Source organism: Poecile atricapillus, chromosome Z, assembly GCF_030490865.1.
Source record: "Poecile atricapillus isolate bPoeAtr1 chromosome Z, bPoeAtr1.hap1, whole genome shotgun sequence".
Taxonomy (NCBI): Eukaryota; Metazoa; Chordata; class Aves; order Passeriformes; family Paridae; genus Poecile; species Poecile atricapillus.
This window is the reverse complement of record NC_081289.1, coordinates 73,031,382-73,057,808: the sequence shown is the minus strand read 5'-3', so window position 1 is coordinate 73,057,808 and position 26,427 is coordinate 73,031,382. Positions and strand designations below refer to the sequence as shown.

The following is a 26,427-nucleotide window of genomic DNA, read 5'->3' as shown; positions in this document are numbered from 1 at the left end:
TCCACAAGTACCACATATTTTTGGAGAGCCCTCTGCACAAATCAAAGCTCTCCAGAGTGGGGAATGTGGGCAGCTGATGGGATCACACATAAAATGCTAACTTTTAATTACTCCACAGATTATGTCTTCATTAGGGTCTTAGTTGAAGACACCTAATTAAGTGTTTTCATTCTGGCCAGTTTGGTGACCTCAGCCAAGTTTGGAGCAGGTACAGAACAGCCTTCACAACCATCAGTCAATCATCATAAGATTAACTGAGCAAGCTGACATATGGCTCATGCAGAGAACAGACTTAACTGACTTCCAGAGCTGGAACTGCCTTTTCACTTCAGACTCAGCTCTTCAGAACAGCCTCAGGGAAGCCTGAATGCTGCCCACACCCACCGTTTTTTATGCCAACCAGCTCCTTAAGACTGTGCTGAGGTACCACTCATCTGGAAACTCTCATGGGCAATAATTTAAAAACCCACAATTTTTACTTTGCAGTCAGGATGGAGTTTATATGGTGTTTCACTGCTGCTCATCTGAACCCCCTGCTGAATACAAGGGCTTTTATCTAAAAACACAAATATTCTTTTCTTTTAACTTTTTCTTCTACTACTCAAGCCTGTTACTCTGTATAGTAGTTGCAAATAGTGCTGACCTGATTACAGCTTTATTCTCATGTAATAATAATATTAATCCCACAGACTGGTACAGAAGTTCCCCACCATCTTATCTGTATTACTGGATTCAGGATTATGGTCAGCTATGTGTAAGCAGCTTCTAGGGCACTGACAGGCCCGGACCTAAACAGATTTTATTTTTAATGCAGCAAAATAATACAGAGGTAAAATAAACCTCAGCATTATGAAATTAGCTGTTACACTGCAGACAACCTACAGAAGCAAGCAATTACTTCACTTGCTAATGATCTGTGAGAAAAAACTCTGAATGTATCTTGCTTCTCAGCTAATGTTCCAGAGAGCAGCTCAATCTGTTAACTGAGTGCAGTAAATACCTAATTAAATTAAATCTCCAACAAGCCTGAGAAAAATGTATTGAAAGCACTCTGCTTGATTACAGGCATTGGTCTGAAGGAACAGACCTATTGATCTGGTCAACTTCAAGGTTGTTCACTTTACCCAATTTAATTTGAGAAGGACAAAAACTAAATTTTCATTGGATCTCCTTTCCCACTCTCCAGGGAAATAATTTGAAGTGACTCTTGAGTTCAGGTGGCATATAGAAAATATTTCATAGGTCAAAGAAAACATTTATTTTGTTGCCACTATGGATATGAAGCAACATTAAAAATGCAAATGCAGTCTCCAGTGCAACAATTACATAGCGTGCAGACAGGGTCATATGTCACGAACTAACGTGGCTGTTGGGGGCAATAAATCAGTTGTTCTGAATGCTAAGGATGATATTGATTACCAGATTTCAGTAAAGTCCTCTATAGTTGAAAACAACTGAAACAAGCAGATGACCTTAATTCTGTTTTCACCAGAGATGCTTCCATAATAGTGAACTGGAACTGCTGGCAGCCAGACAAAACATCACAGAATCCTGGAAAGATACTAAGGCTGGCTTAGAATTAATGCAGCTGTGTTAACTTGTTTCTTTCTGCTGTCCTTCAGATACAATCCTAATGTAATGATCCTGGTTTTAACAGGTATCCTTGCATAGTCATGTATTTCATTATACAAACATAACTTTAATATTTTAAAGCTCCATTTAGAGCTCCATTTACTCCTTCCTGTTTCTTCAGAACCACACTCTTCTTGTGTCTTGGTCACCTCACAATCTAACTTCTGGCCTTGAATAGCCACAAGGGGTTTGTATTAATCTGTTCTTGCTCCAGATTTGTCCCTGAGTTTAGAGAGCCATTACTCCCATTTTTATTTTCTTTCTCTAGCATTTGTAAAGAGAAAACAAATTAAGAATTTGTTTCGCCATGCTGAACAGGGTAAGTCTCTTCTCCACAGACAATGCCCTCTGACCATTGTCTACATAATTTTTTGCCAATTTAAACTGCATCTTTACTTGCATAAGAGATAAGAACAACATATAACATTCCAGATCAGATCTCACGACCCTTTTTACAGTTTCCCCAATCCCTACTGAAAATAACTTCTCTGGTACCTCACAGGACTGAATTTGTCACCATGGCTCAGCCATGCTGATCCCTGAGGGTACAATACCAATTCTTTCTTTCCCCTTTTCTGTTTCTCAGCTGAGGAGCTCCTGGATGTCAGCATAAATTCTTGTTACCATTCTTTCAGCCCCTTAACTTGCATACTGTATTTCTCAAAACAGGAATCTTCTTGTATGCTCAATGCCACCTATCTTTCTCTTGTTTGACATCTCAGTACTGACCTGTATCACCTGGAGTGTCAATACCTGCATCTGTGTAAGCAAATTTCTCAAGCACACATTTCAACTCTCTGCCTGCTTGTGTTGATGTCCACCCTCTCAATCTGGCAACAATACAGCCAGTCCATAAATGCTACTTCTGTAGCCCAAGGGGTAGCATTGCCTTCACTACAAAAAAATTGTCACTATCATCCAAAAATTTCAGGAATGAAAATAACCTACGGTATATAATAAGACAAAAAATTTACAGATTTACAAAGTGGTCTTGCTTTATATGATATGAGATTACTAGTCTTGCCTCATCACACATGCCTTTTTAGTGTTAGAAGATGGAGTTTTGAAAAGGTAATTTGTGGCTTCATATCTAAAGATTGCAAATCTCACATGATGCAGGCTCATGCTCTAATGGCAGAGTCACTGCAAAACAATGTTGGTTTAGAACAGCAAAAAAAAAGCCAATCTGCTGCCAATTGGTAAAGTGTATTACTTGCAATAGTTTACCATAATAATAGTCTGAATTGTCATTTAAACTGAATAGGAACTTGAAACTGCCTGTTTTAAAAACAAAATACTTCATATCTAGCCAAAACTCTGCAAATTTACCAGGTACAAAGTTAACAAATTTTAAAAGTAACTGAGATTGAGGTCACATTCTCTTGGTTCTTTCCTCTTTTTTGTGAACTAATTTTCCCCCCCTTTTTTCTTTTTACTTTGGACTCCACACAAAGTACAAAGCCTTTATCTGATCTTAAAGCATCATAAAATGTAGACAGAGAAGCAGGACATGGCTGGAACTACTTATTGTTCAGTATGAGAATTACTACCCACTGACAGAAGTCCTGCTCTATTTCTTCCTCCTAATCACAAATTCAATTCCCATCAAAAACAAAGAAATATTTGTTGTTTACAGGAAAAATAGCCTCACAGGAAAATTCACTAGATAAACATCTGCTTTCTCTACATCCAAGTTACATATGCTTCCTTGAAGATGAATATCAGTTTTTCTGTTAACACATGATTTCTGAAATCAGGCTGTTGTGCACACTGGCTGTTTTTCACACACTCTTTTTTCAATTATGTTTAGTTCTGTCCTAGTTTTATCATTTGTATAGCCTAGTCCTGGAGCCAAGCACAGGAAGTGAGATTAAATAGAAGCCTGTTCTGGTGAGAAAACCACACAGGTTGGGGGAAGAAGAAAGCATCGTCTGTGCACTAGCCTTACCCTTCTACGCAGCCTGTCCCTCTCCTCACGGACAGTGTTCATGGTGGCCTTGGTCCTGTTGAGCTCCTCCTCTTTGCTGCACAACATGGCTGTGAGGCTTTCATTCTCTTCCCGCAGGCCAGCCAGCTCCTTCTCCCACCGAGATCTCTCCTCAGACAGGTTTGGATAAAGGTCACGTCCCAACACACCCTCAATCTCCTCCACAGTCTGCGAAAACACAGTCATCAACAAACAGAAAGGGGCATGAGCAGGACTAATGGGTAGATGGAACAGAAATGTGCATTCACAGGCAACCCTACACACTTTTATATACACTCCCAGCCTCTCAACACCATCAGTTTGCTTCTTTTGTTTGCTAAGTAATGTCAAACAAAATTATTACTTATGTTCTTTGACACTTTGACCATTTCATTAAAACATTTCACACTGACAAACACCAAAGCAGACAAATATATGCAAATAAAACATGTCACCTATGAATGACAGCAATCCTGGTAGTTTAATGTCAGAATACTTTAGAACAAATTAATGACTCCTGTCATGGGTGAGCACAGTAGTTATTGTTTCCCTGCTGAGTAACAGGCAGAAATGAGCAGTCTGTGAATGTGCATGGCATGGGGTCTTATTTATTGCTACACCAATGCCACAAAAGGGCAATGAAGAGAGTGGGAGAGCATTAAAAAAGGGCTCTTCTTTCCCATGTCCCTGAGCATGTTCCTTCCTTGTGGTGACAGCAAAATAACACAAAGAACTTTGGCCTTGGCTAGGCTTACCGGGGATGTTACAGCCTTTCTAAAAGGCTATCTAAAAAAAGTTTGGGTTTCTCTGGGACACAATGCTATCCAGCACTTCCTGTCTCACCTCCATGCTCAGAGATGTGCCTTGTAGACACTGTTCAGCTCAAGGGATATTCAGGAACTTCCAGTGGGAGAAACTGAACTACAAGCATCCACCACCAGCATGGGAATATTGCCATGCTTGAACTGACTGTCAGGCTGGCCACTAACATGATGAAGCACAGCATAACAGCCTGCTGGGGAACCACCGGCAGTTTGGAATCTGCTACCCAGGGCATGCTGTGCCTGTGCTCCATGTCTAACTATGGAAGTTATGTGCAACATGCAAAACCACTCCAAGTGTTGCCCATAAGCTTCTGAATCTCCCTTAAAGCAGTGTGTATTAAAATGATGGGAACAAAGACGGAAAATAAAAGAATATATGACATCACTGGCAATGCAGAAAGTTTCATTTCAATGGCTAATCAAAAAACAAGTTACAGCTAAAGCCTATAGTTTTACATATAATATGGAAGATAGCTGATGCACCAAGGCTAATAATAATCTATTTAGTTGTTTTATTCAAAAGAACATTTCTATCTTGATGGATCCCTTCCAATTCAGCATATTCTATGAATCTATGATTCTATATATTACTGAATATTTACTGCTTTGTTTATTTCTTTAAATTTACTGCTTTGTTTATTTCTTTGAAAGAACCAACTAGAATACAGCTGAAAATGACAAACATAGCTGAAGACACAATTTCTTAAATTTTTTTTTCCTCTGTAAGAAATCTTCCCAGTGTTTTCAGCACTGTCTGACTTTGGTCAGCTATCAAATTGTATATCATGTCTCTCTTCCATGAAATTGCAATACATTTAGAGCCACAATTATGAAACTCTATTGACAGAGTATCAACACTGTAATTCTGCTTACAGATAGAGCAGGAAACTGAAATTTCTTTTCTGAAAAAGCAGAGGCTTGCAGTATCTCTGTGAGATGGAAGAAGTTGCAAGTCTCCCTTGTATTAGCATCACTTGGACTCATAGGTCTCAAATTATGATGAAGTAAATTATTTCAACACAGCATGAGGATGAGTTCAAGTTCTGAATAAGCACAGGGTGATTTATTTCATGATCTGAAGAGAAGTTCTGTAATGGCAGGAGCATTCTCTTTTGATGATGCCAGCTTTATTTTATTTGTTGTTGCTGATTTCTCATCTCCCTTCTTCCCCCCCGTCCCCCACCTTGAATTTCCCCTGCTGTTTTTTCACCCCTCTAATTCGAAGTTCTGCTGCCACCCCCTTCCTCCTTATTCCCCATGCTCCAGTGTTGCTGTTTTCCCAACCTCTCCCCTTCCTAGGCCACTGCTTCTCAGAGCACTACCACAGAGTGGTATTTTCCTTACAAGAAGTGTTAAGTTAGAGATGTGCTACCAGATTAAATCAGCGTGTGTCAAGTTTGAAAGACACTAAAGCAGTACTTCTTCACATGGTGCAACTCAATGGCAGAATTTACTTCTAATGGAATTTATGGAGGCCAAAAATTTAGACAGGTCCAAAAACAGAGTAGATAGAAACAAAGAAGAAAATTCCACCCATTACAATTAAAAACAAAGATATCATCTTTGGCTCAAGTCCCTACAGACCTACTTTGCTGGAAGCATCTCTGAAGGAAGGAGAAGAACATACTATGTATGTAATTTTTGATGCTGTCTTTCCATTACCATCTGCCTAATTGCAGATGGACTTTTGGTCTGACCCAGTACAGCTGTTCTCATGCACTAAATGTTTCATGCTTGGAAATATTTACAGCTTTTTTAATCAGCAAAATTTTAGTGGTTAGGTATCTGTTACCAATGTGCTCTCCAAAATAAACAAAGCAATAACCAGACTAGTCTGTGGAAATTTTCTTAAATATTTTTGTAAAGTATGCTTTGGTAACTGTTCAATTTGTAAGAAAATCTGATTAATTTAATTTCAAGCTCTTTTTAATCTCAGTTTTTGTGGGACAGAAATAATTGAATTAGGTAGGGTGACATAATCTGTATATAAGAAGCAAAAAATAATTCAGCAGCAACTGCAATAATAGGAAGCCAGTGAAATTTAACCACAAAAGCTGAAGGATTTAAACTTTTAAATGCATTAATCTATTGGTGAAGAAAAAAGCCAATAGCCAAGGCAAACAATAGTCAGAACACTTCAGATTTTGATTCACAATTCTACCCACTTTAAAATTCTCTAAATTTTTTCTCTGAGGAAACAGGACAGCAGGAATGATCTGTAGCCCGGGGTGGAATGCTGGAGAGGGGCTCTATGTGTGGGTTTTGGTCTATTAAACACATCTCACTTCAGATACCTCTGTGGGCCTCACACAGGCTGCTCTCTACCTATTTTCCAGAAGCCACAATCTCTCTTTTGGCAAATAGTGACTTCTGAAAACAGTTCACCCTAAAACTCTAAATAGTACTTGGCAACATTTAAAGTGCTGATCCTAATCCTCGGAGACACTCAAATAAACTGCTTCAATACTGATCCCAAGGGACCAGAAGTCAAACATACATACATTCTTCAAATTACGACTCAACATTAATTTCTTTACATTTTGTTATATTCCACAGGCATCACCAGGGACAAAGGACTGTCAAAGCCATCTAGAATGGTCAGAGACCATCTCACTTCAAGAGCAAACTGTCAGTACAATTTTTCTTGTATAAATGAGTTACTGACACCTTTCCACCTGACACAAAAAACTTGTTCACATCTTCCCACGTATATAGGAAGATTCTCTGCGGCTCTCTCACTTTCAGGTTCTGAACTGTAACTTTTGTTACATTTGCCAGCAAACATCCCTCTCCTTGTTCTGTTACACTCACAACAAATGCAACATATACAGAAATCACCTGAATTATTTGTTCCTGAGGCTAACTTATCCCATTTGAACTAATGCACAACCAATGCTTAGTGTTAAATTAGCTTTTGCTGTGGTTTAGGAATGGTGTTCCCCAATTTACTGCTCCCACTGAAACAACTCCAAACCATGTCCTGCTCACTCACTCCCCTGCCCCTATGGAGGAATGGAAAAGGGAAATTAGAGGCACAAAAGGCAAAGATCAGGGGTTGAAATAAGAACAATTTGTTGGAAGAAGCAATGAGGTAAGAAAATGAACAGTAACAGCAAAAACACTAATAAGGGAGTGTAAAAGAAATGGGCAATTTGCACATGAGCTATCACCCCCAAGAATACATGCCCAGGAAGGGACCCCTTCCCCTCTTCCTGGAAAATGAGGGATACAAGATAACCTGGCAATGCCCCCCCCAGCTACTGCAAAAATTAACCCAGTCCTGACTGGAACCAGGATGGCTTTATATTTTAAGGCAGCCAATCACAACTTAGCCAACCACAAACATACACAGTGAGTTTTCAGACACTGGTCAATGATTACCTGTAGAACCTTGGGCAGGTGACAGTGTGTTTGTTGGATAAGCAAAATTGCTTAAGAAAGTAAATAAATTGTTGAGTATGCCCATTTCTCTTATCTTTGTGATTTGAGGTGCAAAGTACCTCCTCCTGGACTTTGGAAGGTGCAGAACAGGTGTGTTACTACTTAGCAAACACACACTGTGAACTCCCATTGACCCTGTGAAGCACTTTTAACACCTTTGGAAGCAAAGTGTGATTACTAATAAGTGATCAGGTGTCTCAGGCAATGAAGACACTACATTTTAGAGTCAAAGGTCACCATTACCTTAATGGCTAAATCACAATGTTCGCTGGCAGTAGTGAGCTGTTCAATGTGCCTGTCCACCTCTGCGACGGACAAACTGCAGCTGCTTTTCTTCCTTCCACAGACAACATTTTCCAGACCTGTCAGCACTCTCTGAAGTTCTGAATTCAAGTCACTACAGTTATCTAAAACAAAGCAAGACAAAAAAAAACAAATATCACAACAATTAGTGGCTCAGTGAAAAAACAAACTCTTAATCAGGAAGCTCTGCTGCAGAACAGCCAGGACTGATAGTGTTCAAAGAATGTCCTTGCACTCTGCCACTTTTTCTTCAACAACTGATAGGGTTAAACACCATAACCACATCAACTGAAACCATGAGCTACCTCTCATCTGACAAATAACAGCCCCATAGATTATGTGAAGTGTTCATTCTTTCTTCAAAATCCCCTCTATTCTGAATAACATTTTAAGTCATTACATGCTTCCATTCAATGATATTTCTTTATGTTGTTCTTTTGGCCGTTCAAGGCCTATTATCCTGATTTTATTAATGTTGTCCGTTTGTCTCTGTAAATATAGCATTTTTCTGTCTGGTACATTCAGGGATGTTATGACTTGATGTTTTCCAGAGAATTTCTGTGGTTGTACTTAGATACTGCCTGATTTTAAAAAATCGTGATGTTTACAGAAATGATTCCTACCAACTACCTATAGGTAGTTTTATGTTAATAGCTACTCCTTCAAATAAAACTGCAGAGTATTCAGGGATCATAACACCACAGTATCCCTGAATACTTTGTATGAACAGCTTATGTTCCATACTACAACCATATTACCAACTTACACAACAATGCTATTTTAATTATAAAGTATCACACAGAATTACTTCCTTTCCTGCCTTTAGGCAAACCTCCACTAGTGCCCACTGCCATAGCATCCTCCACTTAAGTGAAAACAAGGGGGTCTCTGTACCTTGCTAGCTCACTCCATAAATTATTTTTGTTTCTCTTAGGTTCACCTCTGGTGACAGACAGCAGCAGTTCCTAAGGCAGACCTGTGTCAGAATTCATCCTTGTGCCGTCTCCTGGATGTGCCAGTCAGTATTTCCGGCTTGCTAGGTATGAGTCTGCAGCAGCTACCCACAGCAGAGCATACAAGGGGTGTACTATGAGGTGGCAGCACACCCACAGCTCCTCTACCCTACTAAAAACAATGCCAGGCATTCAGTGGCAGGTGGAGGGTGTGATTCCCTTGCTGCTGCAAGCGCTTCACCGTGCTCAGAACTTCGTGGTTGTCTCATAGCTGTGGTTCTTGCAGGGCACTAAAGCAGTGTGGCACTGAACTGGGTCTAAATTTTAACAGACATGAGTCACCAGATTATTGCAGACTGCCTTGAAATCTCCCTGTGCAAGGGAAGACTGAGAGCTGCTGGATGAAGGAATGAGAGGAACAGAAAGTAAAAAAACTGCAAACTCATTATCAATCATCTAACTCCACAGCCTAATAGACACAAACACAAACATACTGCTGACCAAAAAGAATAGTTTAGAATGACGTTACAGCATTGCATGAAAAATTTGAATGGGCAACATGCAAAAGTTTTTTTCTGGGAAGTAATTTCACTAATTCCTGATTAACTGCCACCCATGTGTTATAGTAATACCAAAGAAGCCCTTCATAATAATCACTTAAAAGCACCCACCAGACACTTAGAAGCAGGATATAGCAAGCAGGATGCTTACTTGTAAAAACCTTGTGGTTTTTTTGCTTGAATTTGCCTTTTTTCCATAACTTCTTCTGTAATAACCGTTTTGTATATTTAAACAACCTTCACAAGACCTTGTCTGCTGGGATTTGTTTGACAAATTTCCCCCATAAAATAAATAGTTTACAATGTGAGAAGTCCATTTCTGACAGAAAATGAGCACAGCCCAATCACAAGCTCTGCAAGATGAACTGGAGAACATTTACAGTTCTAGTTCTAGGTGTTTTACTGCCTGTACCATCAGAGCAGCAGATCCACATGCATTAGTGAGTCATGAGGTATCACTGGTTTTACTAAGTGACAGATCAGAGGCAGTCACTATATCAGAGCAGTAAGCAAGTCATGCACATGAGTTATTACAACATGATTTTTTATTCCTATATACCTATATCTAGAAGGATTTAAAATTATACATATTCCTTTATCTATATGCATATGTGTAATTTATTTTCACAGGAAAATGGAAACAACATCCAAAAAGAACAGCCTATGGATAGAAGGAAAATAAGGAAAAAATATAGGAATCCCTAGAGATAACGTTCTGATTTTCTCCTTATTTTCTCCATTGTTATCTCTGAGCCCTACCCTTAAGGGAAAGGGAGCACCCAAGATTTGCAGAGGCTTGTGGTCAAAGGAATGATGAAAATCAGAGGGTCCACAAAAGCTCACAAATACACACTTGGCATGGAAACTGGGTCAGGTATGGCCCTGACCTACTATGTAAAGAAATGGCTTTTGGATGAAGTGGGAAATTGAATACAGAGAAAGAGGAGAGAGAGACAGAAGAAGAGAGATCACCAGTCCTTGTTCTGGAATGATTCAGCTGTTCAGGGTGCTGGGATGCAGATGCAAAGCAAGCACCCTGGACTTTGTGGAGGTACCTGTTCATAAGTAAGTTTTCCCCACTCTGGAGATAAATTTCTCTCTTTCTATGCAAATTAGTTCTCATGGGCAATCTGTTCTTTTCGACCTTTCTAGAAATGGCTGGGAGAACTTCTGGGGTCTTAGGTGGTCTGGATTTCCCTCTACAGCACATGCTCCCTTCTCGGGCTTATGCCTGTGCTTGCTGTGTTGTGCTCATGTCCTGGAGCTAAACAAGGACACTTGTCTCTGAAGAGTGCTGACTGCACCTCCACACGGCTCCCTTCTCCAGCCACATCCTGCTCCTTCTCAGAGTGTGTTATTACCAACAATCCTTGTCTGGCTCCAGAGCTATCTCTCTGTTGGTTTTTGAGACAGACACATCATCCCCCTAGTCGTCTAGGTCTCTATATTATACACCATTCTACTGCTGTGTTTTTCATTGTTAGAACAAACTTAAACAGACAACTTGCTGTTTATGTCCACAAGCCCTGGATCAGCTCCACTTCATGAAGACAAAATAAATCCTGAAAAGCAAATTAATTTCTTTTTTTCTTGGTAAGAAGAAAATTAAGGAAGAAAAAAATCCTTGTATTAGAATCTGTTCAAGTAGGAATTTAAGAGTAAGCACCAGCTTTTGACAGTAAAACATTAATTTTGTTATAGCTTTAACAATCTCTATCAAGTATTTTGAATTCCGTAAGTCAGACACTTCACAGCCACATTATTATTAATACTATTGTATCAAAGTTTCTAGAAATCGTAGACACAAAACTACAAATGTGCTGTTGCAGGTCTTGCACTTACAAACAATATAAAAGTACAGTATATATATAGAAAACAGGAATCGACTCCTGAAGAGAATTCTGGAAATCTGTCATAGAGAGTGAGAGGAATGACAGGTTTGTCTTTACAAACAAGCTGTGGGTCAGTTGATAAGGTGTACTATCAGTGAGAGACGACAGAAACAATGGGATGGATTCCAGTAGAAGATCAAAGGGACACTAAAAGAACACTATGAATTCTATAAAAGTTAAGAAGGGATTATGCATGGGGGCGGGGGGGAGAAAGGTATCACCGCCGCTATCAGGCGTTCCGGGAAGCCTGTACCTCTCAAGTACCTCAGCCTATGGGGAAAGAGAGAAGGGACAAGCGGCCGGGAATTAGGATAAAAAGGAGGCTGCGCCCTCCAAGAATTTGAGAGACCCCAGGGGAATGCTCCATGGCCTCTCCCTTTATTCGAATAAAGAAAAAGGACTCCTCTGTCTCCTTTTTGGACATAAACCCCTGGCGTTTGTGGATTAATTTTCCTGACAAGAGGATTACACCAGAAATCTGCTAGAAGGTCTGCTTCTGAGGAAATGGAGGCTCAGGGGGGACTGCTCTCTGCAACTGAGAGGAGGCTGCTGTCAGGTGAGGGTTGGACTTGTATCCCAGGTAATAAGTGACTGAACAAGAGCAAACAGCCTCAAGCTGCACCAGGGGAGGTTTAGATTGGAAATCAGGAAAAACATATTCATGGACAGGGTTGTAAAGCATTGGAACAGACTGCCTAGGGGGTGTGTGGAGTCACCAGTCCTGAAAGTGCTCAAAAACTGTGTGGATATGGCAGTTGAGGACATGGTTTAATGGTGAACATGATGGTGATGCTGGGTCAATAGTTGGACTCAATGACCTCAGAAGTTTTTTCCAAACTTTCTACAATTCTACAGTCAAGGCACTGACATTACTTCACATTTAAGTTAACAGTCACAGAAGCTCAGCATCAATTGTGATTAACACACCCTACATTAATTAATTTCCTCACCAAATGCCTGGATTTGCATTTCAAAAGCTACAATACCTTTCTGCTGTGTTAAGTCATCACTTCTGCTAAGAACACAACTCACCCACATCTGCAGTGACCATGGTGGACTGGTTCTCTGGCACGGAGACAGAGTTCCGGTCCATGCTGCGCGAGTCTTCATTAACCTCCTGCTGGCTTTGGCTCAGCTCCGACCTCAGCTCTGAGTACTCATCCTCCTCCCTGGCAGAGAGAGCAAAGGCAGAAATTAAATCCCCTGAGGAAATGTGCATCTTTGTGACACTCATTTCAGACCTGTAAGCTGAGCCACAGGATCCAATTCACACAAGTGTTTTGTCCAATCAGTAGGGATGCCTTTAAACCCTTCACTGCAAAGCCGCTGTGCCATGCCCATAACACCCACTTGCAGCAGCTGGTGCGTGGTTTCCATTTCTTTATTCCCAACTTCATTACTTCTCCTGTCCACTGGAAAAGGAAGAAATGGGTAAAACAAAGTGCTACCAAGAATGGGTAAGGACATAGACTGCTCTGCAGTGACTCCCCAGCTGGTAATTCACACAGATCAGCACAAGTGGCTTTGTTCCCAAAGTGGATTAGAAGTAAGTGGTTTTCGTCTCTTTCTCAGTTCAAGGATGTCACCATCTTGTGTGCAAAGTAAGCATGCACATGCATGTACCTGCACATGTGAATCAAAATGCTCTTGGAGACAAGTTGGTTTTTCATTTTCTCTTCCCAAAAGAGAGAGGAACAGATAACAGAGCATTGCACTGAACTGCTGGAGTTAGTGGAAAAGGAAAAGTCTCAATTACCTAGGTTTTAATTTATTTGTCAAGCTGGTTCAACTAAAATAATTTAGGACACAGAATACTTTAGCTAAAACTCATGAGCTTAAAAAATTAGGGCTTTTCTCTCCTGTGTCCACACAAAAGAGTTCAAAGCACTGGGAAAGAAAGTAAGTAAATGAATAATAGCTTTGCTGAGAACATTTGTAAACATTTTTTCTTTTGATCCATTTGCTGATTTGACTCAGATTTATTACTTTTTTTGCTCCCCTAGCAACTGTTTTTACATTAAAGTATATATTTTAAACATTAGAAAAACACCAGTTTATCCAAGTGCAGGGCTCCTTTTCATAGAAAATGAACAACCATCATTTTGTTGCACACTAAATCACATGCAGAGATTAATTTTGCTGCACATTCAGCAGAAAAGTGTGAGAATGGAACTGTCTGGCTTTGGAAACAATGAGAAACAGTGAAGACCTATCTGGGGATCTGCATCTGGGAGGGGTATATGTAATGTTAGGTCTGGTGTATGTGTGCTACATGGTGATGAGTGCTTCTTGAAAGATTCAGCCTGGAGGTGTGTCTCAATTTGTCAGGCAAAACAGCTGACAAGATGGCCCATACATACAGGCATCAATGACAGAATTAGTCTGCTCTCAGAGCTGCAGAGGTGACAATTTATGTACCTTAATAAAACTTAAAACAAAGGACTGCCAGCTTGCTTGCCAAGCAGGGTTTCCCAAGATACTGAAATGGAATTTCTATTATTTACAGATATTTCTATTATCTATTATGCTCTTCTAACCTTTACATTTGCTTTAGTGCAAAGAAAGTGTGACTTTAGCAGAAACACTTAGTGACTACTACTACTACTACTACTAAACAAAATGCAGGCCAGCTGGTTAACACTGAGCTTTACATCATGAAAGGTCTTGGAGGTACCACAAACTACTTGCTTAAGACAGGGTTAGAACCTAATCATGAATAGCAGGAGTTAAAACAGTGTAATGAAGACACATAAGCATCGGTTAATGTTCCATTAATCAGTTTGTTATTAGCCACAAAAAAAGCCACTAGTAATTAGCTTTAGACAAAACAATTACCAAGCACTCAAACAGTTGTAATTTTTCATCTGAAGGTAACTGATTTTTTTCATTTATGAAACAATTAGTCCTACAGTTTTAAAACCTGAATTACCTCTATAAATGGATAAAAAGCTCTACTGGCCCTAAAGCAACGGCACATATTATAATAATTTCTCATCACTCTTCTTTGGGATCCTCTTGCACAGACTTTTCTGTTTAAAATACAACACAGCCTCATCTAGCTAGCGCTAGTTATGGGTTTTTCTCTTTAAGTGCCCCTCAGTATCCTGGGACAGTGAAAAATATGTCATGCAGTAGGACTCTTGCCCTTCTGGTGACTCAAGCCAGAAGTCAGTTTCTAAATTAACTAATGCTTTTAAAAGCTCACCAGAAAGATCAGAAATCCATTTCTGATAAAGTGGCAGCAAGGTCAATCAGCCCCTCCACCACCAGAGAACATACTGAAAACAGACTGAGGGCAAGAATAAAGGGAAATTCGAGGGCAGTGATACATCACAAATATAAATTCTGCCTTTAAACCAGTGCTGGCAGTAACAGAAGATACTGTTTGAGACTTTCCTTGCCCCAAAACAGAGTCCTCCGGTGGCACTGGAAATGGAAGGTGCTTGACAGCTGACAATGACCAGCCATTAGACTCCTGCCACACCTCCCAGAAGGTGGAGGCATTACAACTTCCTTATTGCTGCAATCAGCAACAGCCTGGTTGTAAAAAGCAGGCATTTGTTCTGTTAAGGGCCCTGATGGTCCCACGTCCTGGAATGGTCCAACTTCCTGTGAGTTGGTGGCAATTAAGACCAGATCAAGCCATTCTAAACACAGAAGATAGGAGGATTGGAGGAAAAAACCAAAAATCTTTGGGTTTTGATTACTTCTACACCAATTGCTTTCTTTATGATCAGGTGCAACCAAAGACCAGAGTGCTGCACAGACACTAAGAAAACTTGTTCAGACAGTGAGCAAAACTTGCACATTTTTCAGCATTCTTTCACACCACAGAACACTGGCAAGGTACATGCTCTCTTCATGGCTTCAAAACAGCTTTGTACTACAGGTGCCAGCAGTTTTTCAACAATCATTTTACTTAAGTAACTATTTTTAAAACCCTCTAATATCCACAGATAGAGAACAGTACAGGTGTATGTGCACAACTGACACAACTGACTCTGTGTACAAACACCTGAGGTCCCTCTGAACTAGTTAATTGTGAACAAATAGTGACACACTCGAGACAGCACGGAAATAATCACAGAGGGCAGATGGAGCTGGGCACTGTGTGCTGAAGCCAAGTTTATCACACTCAAACTGCCCTTTGAATTGAATCCAGTATGTGCTAGCTTCCACCTAGCACACATTTAGAGGCTAGAATTAGATCTCCAGGTCACTGTAAATGTGACTGTAAATGCTGTGTGTTATTTCTTGTGATGCTGCAGTCTCTTTGCTACCCCTCTTCTCCATTAACTTCCAGCCCTTTCTAAACGTATCTCAAATTAAAAGTTGTAAGTCTGAACAAATTATTATACAGTAATGGGTTATAAGCTTCTTCACAACTGTTTCAAGTAATGCTTAGCAGGCACCAACATTGAACAGAGTATAGCTCTGTCTGGTATTGTTACAGTTGCTCACTATTTTTAGAGTTGCAGAGATGTACCCAAACAGCCACTTTTAGATAGAATGAAATAGAACTAAATAGAACTAAAAGCAATTAGACATTTCTCTTTTCCTTTTCTTGAAACTCAATTTGACATCTAAGAAAAACTGTCAGTCACACGCTGAAGTTACAGTTGATTTTGACAACCATAGAAATTATTAAGAAAAAAGGAGTCAAGTTTGAATGAATCTAAGGAAATACTAAAAACTTCTGAAGTCAGAGATTTTCACCTTAAATGTACACATTATTACATTTTAGTACTCTACTGCAAAATTTCTAAACCCTTTTTGTGCTTCAGAGTTACTGGGTGTGTCCTTTATGCCCAAGTATTTACAATATGACTCTAACTGGGATGATCCATTTGACTGGTTTTCCCATCTTTCTGGGCTGTACATCCTGCAAGAGAAAATTGCATGCACCTTGTCAAAGGACAGAGATCCTTGGAAAAAGAGGTTCATCTATTTGCACATGAGTATTTGAGTATTGGAACTCACTTTCTTCACCTTAATATCTCTTTTTGGAGGGGGGATTCCAAACCAGCTGGGCTGTCCAGAGCACCAGCAGCAGGGAGATGAGAAAATTGCAGATGAACGCTAGCTTGCTCCCCCAAGCATGGTGAAGTCATTTTCCTCAGGGAATGCTGGAAGAATGCAGAGCAAGAGCTGCAGCTAAACTGATGAGGCCACACACATGGCCCCAAGAAATGGCTAGCAAACCTAGAAAAATCCTGTAAACTTCTAAAAGTATTCCAGTAAGATTACTGCTACTGGGATCAGTATATCAGACACACCTGGGAAGAGACATGCATTGACATGTGACTTAAGCTCCCTTCTTGCCCAGAAAAAGCTGTGGTTGCCCCATTCCTGGAACCATCCAAGGCCAAGCTGGATAGGGCCCTGAGCCACCTGGTCCTGTGGAAGATGTGCCTGCCCATGGCAGAGGGTTGGAACTAGAAGGTCTTTAAAGTTCCTTCCAACCTAAATCACTCCACGATTCCAGAGCTGGCATTACTAAACCACATGAGCAAACGCCATTACACTTCCAAACCCTGATGTTGCAAAGGCAAAAAAACCCCTACACACACCAAGAAACAAGAAACAGAAGTTCTCAGAATGGAGAATATTAACCAGCTTATACAGCCTGCCAACACTCCTCCTCAAACTGTTGCAACACCTTGTTCGGATTTAAACATGGTGTCTCCTTCCTTTCTGTCCTATATTGTGAGGGTCCTGCTGACATTCAAATAAACATAATGCAAATTAAAGAGGATAGTCAAATACCCTCCATGAAGCACTCGTTTCTTCTAATTGTTTCCAAATATTTTTGGAAATTTATATTTAGAAAATATAAAGAATGTCATAGAATAGAGGAACATGAAGCTACATGTTAGTTAATTTTCATAATCTAAAGTAGATATGAGAAAAACTCAAGAGTCATTGTGTCAGCATTGGGGAAACATTTACCTGTTATGCAATTAATGTAAACTCTGCTTCCAGAATGACAGCCCACATTTTGTGACGCCACAAATAAAGCCTCTGCTCAAATACTACCTGCAAGTTCCAAAGAGACAAATCAAAACTAAAATCTTCTGTTCTAGAAGAAAATATAACTGCTGAGGCCCCAGCAGGGCCATGCTCTCAAAATACTTTCTCCTCCCAGGACTGCTCTGTCCCAGCTCCTGGACTGAGCCAAGGGTGGAGCGCTGTGAGTCACACCTGATCCAGCAAGGACAGGAACTGCACCACCCTTGCTCTGCGGGATGCACGGACAGCTTCTCAAGAATGACACATGTGGATCCCAGAGTGGATTTACAGAAAGCCACAGCAGGAGGTATCCGTTCTCCCTCTCTCAGTTGGCTTTACAAACCCTGTGAAATCCCTTCAGTTTCCATTTTCAGGAGGAATATTACTCCCCTGTTCCCCAGACACCAAATTATTGGCCTGCCAAAGAAAATAAGCTATTTCCATCATTAAAGGAAACAAAAAGAGCCACTAACTTAACAAACAGTTTTCTTTCTTACTAATAAAACCAAAACAAATAAAACAGATGAGACATTCCAGCTGTCTGAGCAAAACAAGCTCCCACATGATTGAACTAAACTGGAGGAGCATGATGTGATGTGGCTGGCACCTGTTGCAGCAGTATTGTTCTGATGCCTTTAATGGCCAGAACCTCCCAAAAGGGACAGAAAAACTGCATTTTTCATGGGAAGCAACATGTACATCCCACCAGGCTTGGTTCTTACACCTCATGTTACTGTGCATGTCACAGCTGATTCATTTATAGACATGGTTAAACACTCAGAGTGTCCACCTGATTCCAGTAGTTCATAATTGAACACTATTTGGCATTTACTTTGCCACAAGGATTCCAAACACACCATTTTTAATAATTCTTTGTAATATTTTTCTTAAATGTCATAGAGTTTTTCTGTCACTCAAGGAAAAAAAAAATCAGTGCAGTTCTCATGTTTTCTCAGATTTTGCTTTTCAACTCGTCTTTCCAAAAGACAAATGGAAAGTTTGTCTGCAGAGGTATCAAGCATAAATGAAGAAGGGTATCATGGGGATCTTGTTCAGAGAACTATAAGCATAGAAAATATGTGAAAAATCTCACCATGACCATTGCTAGTTATGATCAACTCACAGGCAACAGTATTTATGTTCTTAAAAAACATGAACATGTGATTCTAACACTGCTTTAGTAGTGGTAAATATGTATGTGATGATGTTCCCTCTTACTTATGCTACACCAAACGTCCTTCTTTTTGCATACTAATATCACCACGAAAGACTGAGTAGTTGTAACAACATTGTCTTGTGCTAGCAGAAGTATATATAAGGAAGAAGAAATGAAGCAAGTACCAAAAAAAAGTGCAGCTAATAGGTAAAGGAAAATAGAAAATTGGCTACATGGCTAGAGCACCCACAAATTCAACATCACCCACAAATTCATCAAATCTAAGTTGATGCTCTCTACAAAATCCAGATTCTGGCATATAGTTGCATCCTCACTAGATAAACTTTAAGAAGCTCCTTCTGCACTCCAGTCAAATTTTTCAGCATTGAAAATAATATGTAAAAACAAGTGAGGAAAAATGTTTCCATGTAGTCAAATGCAGAGTTTATTTTAACACAGTAACAAGCTAGTGTAATACCCAAGGTTTGCTGCTGCAGAACTGGGCAACAACATAATTTGTACCATCTTTGTCAAAAAAGCCAGCTCAAGAAGAGGTAAAACCTATCAAAATCTATTTGAACCATACCTCTCCCACAAATAATTTAGCTTAGCTGATTTATAGGTGTGGGAACTGACAGTGGTCAAGTAAGAGATTTTCAGGCTTCAGGCACTACCTTGAGCCTGTGGGAAAGTCAAGTACACAACTTTCTCACTCTGGCCTGGGAAATCATAAGGAAGAATCCAAACAGTCCTTGGAGATGGAAAACAACCTTTGCAGGTGTTGTTTGTCTCCTTGTTGTTTACTTGCAAGAAATGGTCAAGGGGTGGTGTTCCCAGCTGCCCAGTGATGGTGATGTGTTGGTTTGATGGCAAAGGAAAGCTTTACCTTTTGGGACGTTCTCAGAAGTGTCTATAAAAGAAGATCTGGAAGAATAAAAAGAGCTCTCTTTTGCAGCTAAGCTAGAGAGTCTGTGTTGTCACTATTCCTAATAAAGTGCAACAAACAAGAGGCTGTAAAATAAAATTAAAAGCAGAGGTTCAAGTTGGGTGCCCTCACCTTCCTTCACACACCATTGCTACCACTTATGTGTCACCCTGGCACACTACAAAAAGGAATATTTAGATGTCATGGTGTATGTTTTGCAGTGCTTGTCAGGTTTTGTCAAGTGTGGCACTGCCAGAGAGAAGGTAGCATTTCTTGTGTGCTTGGGATGATATCCTGCAGAACACACACCTTAATTATGGGCAGCTACTCAGTACCTGTCATGACAAGCCTGAAAGTCATCATCATATTAGAGTGTAACTCACACCATGTCCTGCACCTGGCCCAGAAATCCCAGGAAGCTGCTGTACCTTATGGTTGCTCCCTGCAGCCGATCGATTTTCTTGTTGAGCTCGGCAATGATGCTGTGCAGCTCTGTGATCCGCTCCTCGTAGCGCAGCGTTGTTCGCTCCTGCACATCCTCGTGCTCTCTCATCAAGTGGGACTGCTCACACTGCAGCACAGAAGCAAGGAAACAGAAAGGCTCTTATGGACACCTGCAGGGAGATCGGGCACAAGGCAGGAGTGCACAGCACTATGGTTTTTCTACACATCAAACCAACAGTGCCTTTGCAAGAGAAAAGGACACACACACAACACTAACAGGTACACGCACGTAGGTAGTTTACAATATTTGATGAACTGACAGATTATGCAGTGTACTTTTATTATTTTTTTCCTAAAGAGAAGTTGCCATTTCTGCTTGGAAAAAACCCCACTATTTGCAACTCCAAGAGCTATATCACCTTTGAACCCTAGGATCTTCCCAATGTGGTCTGAATTAGAACAAATTCTATTGCAGAAACCACATTATTATACAGGAATCACAGTTTGAGGTTATAACTTCTTCTCTAGTGTAAGTACTTGTTTTTACTAATGTTTATAGATAATACAGCTTATTTTTATTATGTTTAATAAGCAATAAAATGCTTATGATTTGAACAATTAAAGAGCTACATGACAGCTTGTTTTTTTACATATATCACAAAATCCTTCTTTTCCCTTCCCACAGTATTTTAAATATAGCCTCTCTGGCTAACTCTTCATGCCAGCACACACTCTATTTCAATTACAGCAAACCATTACAAACCACTGCAATTACACGTCAGCACTGCATGCTGATTGAAATTTTGCTTGGTAGTGGCTGGCAAGAGTTTGTTTTTTAATATTTTGCTTCTGACCCCCTTCAGTCAAGCCTCCTTGCAATCACACAATGCTGAGTACTACACTGTCAAAAAAAGAAAACTCACAAGCCACTTAACAGTATAAAACCCACACTCCTTAACTGAAGAGCTGCAATGTAAAATCCTATATAAGGGCCAAAATTGATAGCAATATCGGAGGTCCTCCAAAATGGCTGAATCAAACTGGGTTTTTTTCAAATCAAGCAAATACTCTATACAAGCTAACTCCCTAAATCCTTTCTACTACAAATAATAATAACATACCCAAAGTAGTAGGTGTGCCAGAATTTTCATAATTTGCTCTCTTATTTTTTGGCCACTTACATTCACAACTTGAGAACATCATCTACATAAAAGATTGCTTGAAAATTAAAATTTACAATAAGCTTCGATAACATTTTTATTTTGAGCTTTAAATAAATTTATTCCACAATTTTTAACTTCCATGAATATGTACACTTAAAAGTAGCCCAGACATCAGAGGTACCCTTCCAGAGCTTACAACAAAAGAATTTCTACCTTCAGCTGTAGTAAAAAAAATCACTTTCACCTACACTAAGAGAAACAGATCAGATCATCACACTGCAAAGGAAAGGAACACATTTCAGAAGACTGGTAATGTTCACCCGGCTTATGAGACTTCATGTTGGCAACTGATATAGCTGTACATGTACATTATGATGACTCTTTATTGTACCATCATTCTACAGCTTATTTCTCACATTTCCACATCTTAACATTGTATTCTTCTGAAGAACTACCATGGCTTTCAAAGTGCAGAAATAACCAGAGAAAATGTTTCACAAAAGCTTTAGAGCAGATTTAGGGGCAATAAAGACTCGCTTCTTCAGCCTTTCTAAATCTGAATTTCCTCTGACACACATATATGCCCACAAATGCTACCTCAGCATTATCCAGATCAATCTGTTATGGGCACTGGTGATCTTTTTAGCTTTTAAACCAAAGGCATGTTTCATATTGAGTGTATAATAATTGTTTCCAGACAATAAATAAAACCCCATCACAACAATTTTTGTCTTTCTAAGCTATACACTTGAAAAGATATATGGACTTTTGCTAATGGGTCTCAGCCACATTACAACCTGATTTCTGTTTTCTCCAGCCATTTCTCAGTCACCATTTTTCAGATAACATCACTGGACAAATGTACTTTGTGAATAACCAGCAGTCTGGCTAATATATGACAATAGATTTACATTTGATTTTTTTTAAAAGAGCTCTTGAATCATCTTAGGTAAAAGCAATTGGAAAAGGCCAAAAGGAAGCCTCTGTAAATGACAGGCCATGATGCTAAGGACGGCTCTTGGAGGTGAGGATCAGAATTACATCTCTGAAGTTCTGGTCAGCCAGGACAAGACTCAAGTGAAAATGGCAAAAGCATCCAAGCAGTGGAAACCTGGTTCAGCATGCATCCCAACATGTAGCAGTGGGAAATTCTTCTGGTTATTCAGGACAGCTCTTTATTATGGAATATTCATCTGAAAACTTAAAAAGGGAGAGAAACAAATGCATGTTTTTCTAGCTACTGCTCAAGTTTTTCTCTGGGATACAGTGGTTGTTCACCATCCTCCTTAGTTTCTTTATGGTTTGAGTCTCAGAACAACAATCTGATACCAGTTTCTACTTCTTTCCAAGGCGTACATGTCGGCTCTTAAAATTTATTTGCATGCCAGTTACACAATAAGTACCTTATACCCTTTCCCTCATCTCTCTTCCAGCCTCATATTTAAGAGCTCCAGCTCTCAATGTAAGTTGAAAACTCTTGGCTGTTTTTTGGTACAGATTAAAAAGTTTATTTCATTTGCAATAAGAACTAACAATGGTTAGAAACACCATTATCTGATCTCTTGATGCTGGGAAACAGCAACAACAGCAAGAAGTGTATGAGGGAGAAGGATGATAAGCAAAAACATTTTAATTCAAGCTTATTGTCTGAACAAGTGATTCTACTGCCTATTAATGTACACAAATTCCTAGTGAAAGAAACACTAACAATGTGCTAAATTATGTTAATCTTTATATTAAATTTGCAGTGTTCAATCAGAGGACAAAAAAAGAAGAACTGCTAACAGCAATGCTCATTAAGAGATGTACCAGTGCCCCAGGCCCTACAGAGACAAACAGTGGTTGTGGTGTTGTTCACCAAGAATACAAGTCATCACCTGAACAAGCCACAGTGATAAACCTGTCTAACAGGATTACAGAAGCTAAAAATCTTTGCTCAACTAATGCAGTGTTTTAATTTGAGAGGAGTGGCAGATTTAACAGTGGCAATCCATTAATCTAAATTTAAGTATGAAAACAAGTCTATAGTGCTAAATCCTCAATCATAAAAGCATGCATGGTCAGAATTAATTATTCTTTGGTATGTTCTGTGTGTACGTAATGTGGAAGATGAATACCAAAACACAGAATTAATCCATGTCAGATAAGGACATAACACAACAGAACAAGTAATTTCAATGTTCTTCTGAACACCATGCATTTCTATTTCAAGTTTCTCTACTAAATGAGAACCTGAACCCTTCCTGTGAAGTTCACATGTTCTTACATGTCTACAGAGAATGTTGTTTCTGTTCTTATATATCTACAGTGTTGATTTTATTCTTGTATGAAATTCTGCTGTTCCTCCCTTTATTCTGAATAATCAAGAGGATGGCAAAGAATTATTACTGCAGCAGTGAGACTTACTGCTGTGACACAGGATCCAGAACAATGCAGCACATTCTTTGTCTAGAGCTATTATAAAAATCCAAAATAACAATGACAAAGCACAAAGAACGAGAAAGCAGGACAAAATTGTGAAAGGAGATGAAATTATAAGAAAAATATAGCAAGTGAATTATCTATTCTTGTTGTACTTGCTGAAACATTCAGCATGTTATTAAATCATGCTCAATCACAGAGCTGCAGAACTCTATGCCACAGGATGTTGGAAATGCCAAGAATGTAGATGGATTAGAAAGAAGATTATATAAATCCATGGAGGATAGGACTATAGAGGACTATAAAATGTGATGTGGCCTCCTGCTCACAGATGCTGGCAGAAAGGTGGGGGATATGAAGGAGAACAATTCTCTGTGCACATTTCTTGTGGTCTCCCTTCAGACTCACACTGTTTATCACTTACCAAAGCCAAGATACTGTGTCACACAGAGCCAGTTGAAAGCACTACAATTCTTATAATCACAGAAAGATTTTTGGAAGAAGACATTAGTTGTGGCTGACCAGTGTTTTACAACAAATTTCATTCAAGAGATCACTTTATTGCCAAATTGTACGCTGATAAAAACACAGAGACAAAGAGATCTGCTGTGTTACTGAAATAATAGAAGCATGCAGAGAAATGCTATATCTGGTCTCCACCAGCTGCAGATTTGGAAGTGAGTATGCTACAACAACCACTAATCAATTACATCACTTCACAAAATCTTAAACCCAGGCTGTCCAACTAGCTTTCTTCACCATTTGTCATCTATTACTTGAATTGTGGTTCACCAAATCAACTCCACTCTGCAAATCATTAATCCTTTCTTCCAAATGCCTCAAATGCCTCATGAAATGATGGGAAAGGTATTACCAAAAATGCATTTTAAGAGCTATTTGTTCCAGAGAGCATTTACCACACCAGCTAAAATGAAACATGCGCTTTGCAACTACAGTCCAGATGCAGAACAGAGATTTAATACTGACCCACTAGCATCTGAGTATGGTTATGCAGAACCTCAAACACCTCCTATCTAATTTGTGCCTTCTGAACCTCTGATTCACATTAGACAGAGACTGTAGAGGAAAGAATAATGAACAAATCTGTGTGGAGTGGGAAGCAAAGTTAAAAAAAATTATGTAAGTGGCACATGTAATTGGAAAAGACAAAGTGCAGTGGTTTCACCAGTCTATGTCTCAGTACTTAAACACTGCCAACACACTGAATATATGACTTGCGCTTGTTTAATAATTTAAATTCCTTAAGAAAGATTTGTATTTTATTTAATGCATACTAAATTTTATCCTCTTGAAGGCTTTAGAAAAAAATAAAGTGCAAAGAGATAAATCATTTAACTTTTATATAAAACTGTTCATTAAAAATACTTTTTTTTTTTACCTGAAATCTAGCTATCAGCCTGCCTTTCAGACACTCCTGTTGTGTGCTCTTCACAGGTCAGGAGGCAGTGATCTCTGTGTTCACATGGCTCAATATCAAGTAAAAACCTCCAGCATTACAAACCGAGCATAATGTACGCACGCGTAATTGGTAACCAATTACCAATCAAAGAAAACACCAAACAATCTTGTGCCAACAGAGTACATGTTAATTGGTATTAAGGACTGATCCTTAATCCTAGGTGTTATCAGTGTGTATTCTGTATTATATGGGAGCACCTACAAAGCACTCTTCACTGGCTGAGAGATAATATATGTATTTTTAAATAAAGACACAGAAATAAAAAAAAAAAACACTAACCAAAACCTGATTAGCATGAGACCCTCCAGAGTAATAAATAACAACAATAAAGTCAGTGCAATCATGCAGAATGATCATTTGGATACAGTGAATCTGTCTGAGAGTTTAACGACTGATAAATGCAGCCTCATATCAAACTGTAAGCCATAAGACAACTCTATCCCAAGAATGCCACAGAAATTAGAAAAGGCTCTCTGGATTATAGCTGATAAACCATGTTAATTCCCAGCGTGGCTCTGGCTCACATATCGAGGGGAATAAAGACATGAAAGTGATTTTATTTCTGGAAGTTACATTGATGGTCTGCAATAACAGTATCACTTACAAGCCCATAAATCTTAACGGCAGCTGAAAAAAACATTAGGGAATGCAGGCAAAGGCCAGAATAAGGGAGAACTGAAGCAAGAGCCTGAAAATTGAGACTGCTTAAGCACTTCTATATTTGGCTTGAATTTCAGTCACAAAGATGAAAGGTCTCATCAAAATGCACTAAATACTGAAAACTTTAAATCTGCAAAATCACAGAATGGCTAAGGATAACAGGGACCACTGGAACTTACTCACTCAGTCCCTTACCCAACCTAAGACCAGGTCCAGATGTCTTGCATACTTACGAGATTGGAGATTCCACAACATCTCTGAGCAACAAATAAGGTGCCATACTTTACAAGAAAAACGCTTTGATTGTCTCTCTCCAAGTATTTTGAATTAGTTTTTGAAATGTTAACTTACAAAAGCTATTTGATATAATGGCAGTATCTGAAAACAAAGATAATTTTGCAGAAGTAAGAAATATTAAAAACCGTAGTTTGATGTTTCTTGCTTGCATTTGCCTCTATCTAAGAGCTATGAAAGCACCAGAGTTCCAACCTTATTCTTATTTAACCCCTTGACGTTCCACTGGCTGTGTTTTCCACAATTCCACAATTCCAACTGGCCTACTGGAAGCTAGACTGAAATCACAAGTAATTTCTCATAT

At 39.3% G+C, this 26,427-nt stretch overlaps 1 protein-coding gene across 2 annotated transcripts in view; it reads right to left on the bottom strand.

Moving 5' to 3' along the window:
- MCC (MCC regulator of WNT signaling pathway) overlaps positions 1–26,427 on the bottom strand; it is a 186,659-nt gene that overhangs the window by 40,601 nt on the left and 119,631 nt on the right. For both annotated transcript variants that reach the window (XM_058864607.1, XM_058864608.1), the window contains 4 exons: positions 20,090–20,232; positions 12,604–12,740; positions 8,107–8,270; positions 3,581–3,787 (listed from right to left, as the gene is read on the bottom strand). In XM_058864607.1, the coding sequence (XP_058720590.1) occupies positions 3,581–3,787; positions 8,107–8,270; positions 12,604–12,740; positions 20,090–20,232 (651 nt within the window). The remainder of the gene's footprint in view (positions 1–3,580; positions 3,788–8,106; positions 8,271–12,603; positions 12,741–20,089; positions 20,233–26,427) is intronic.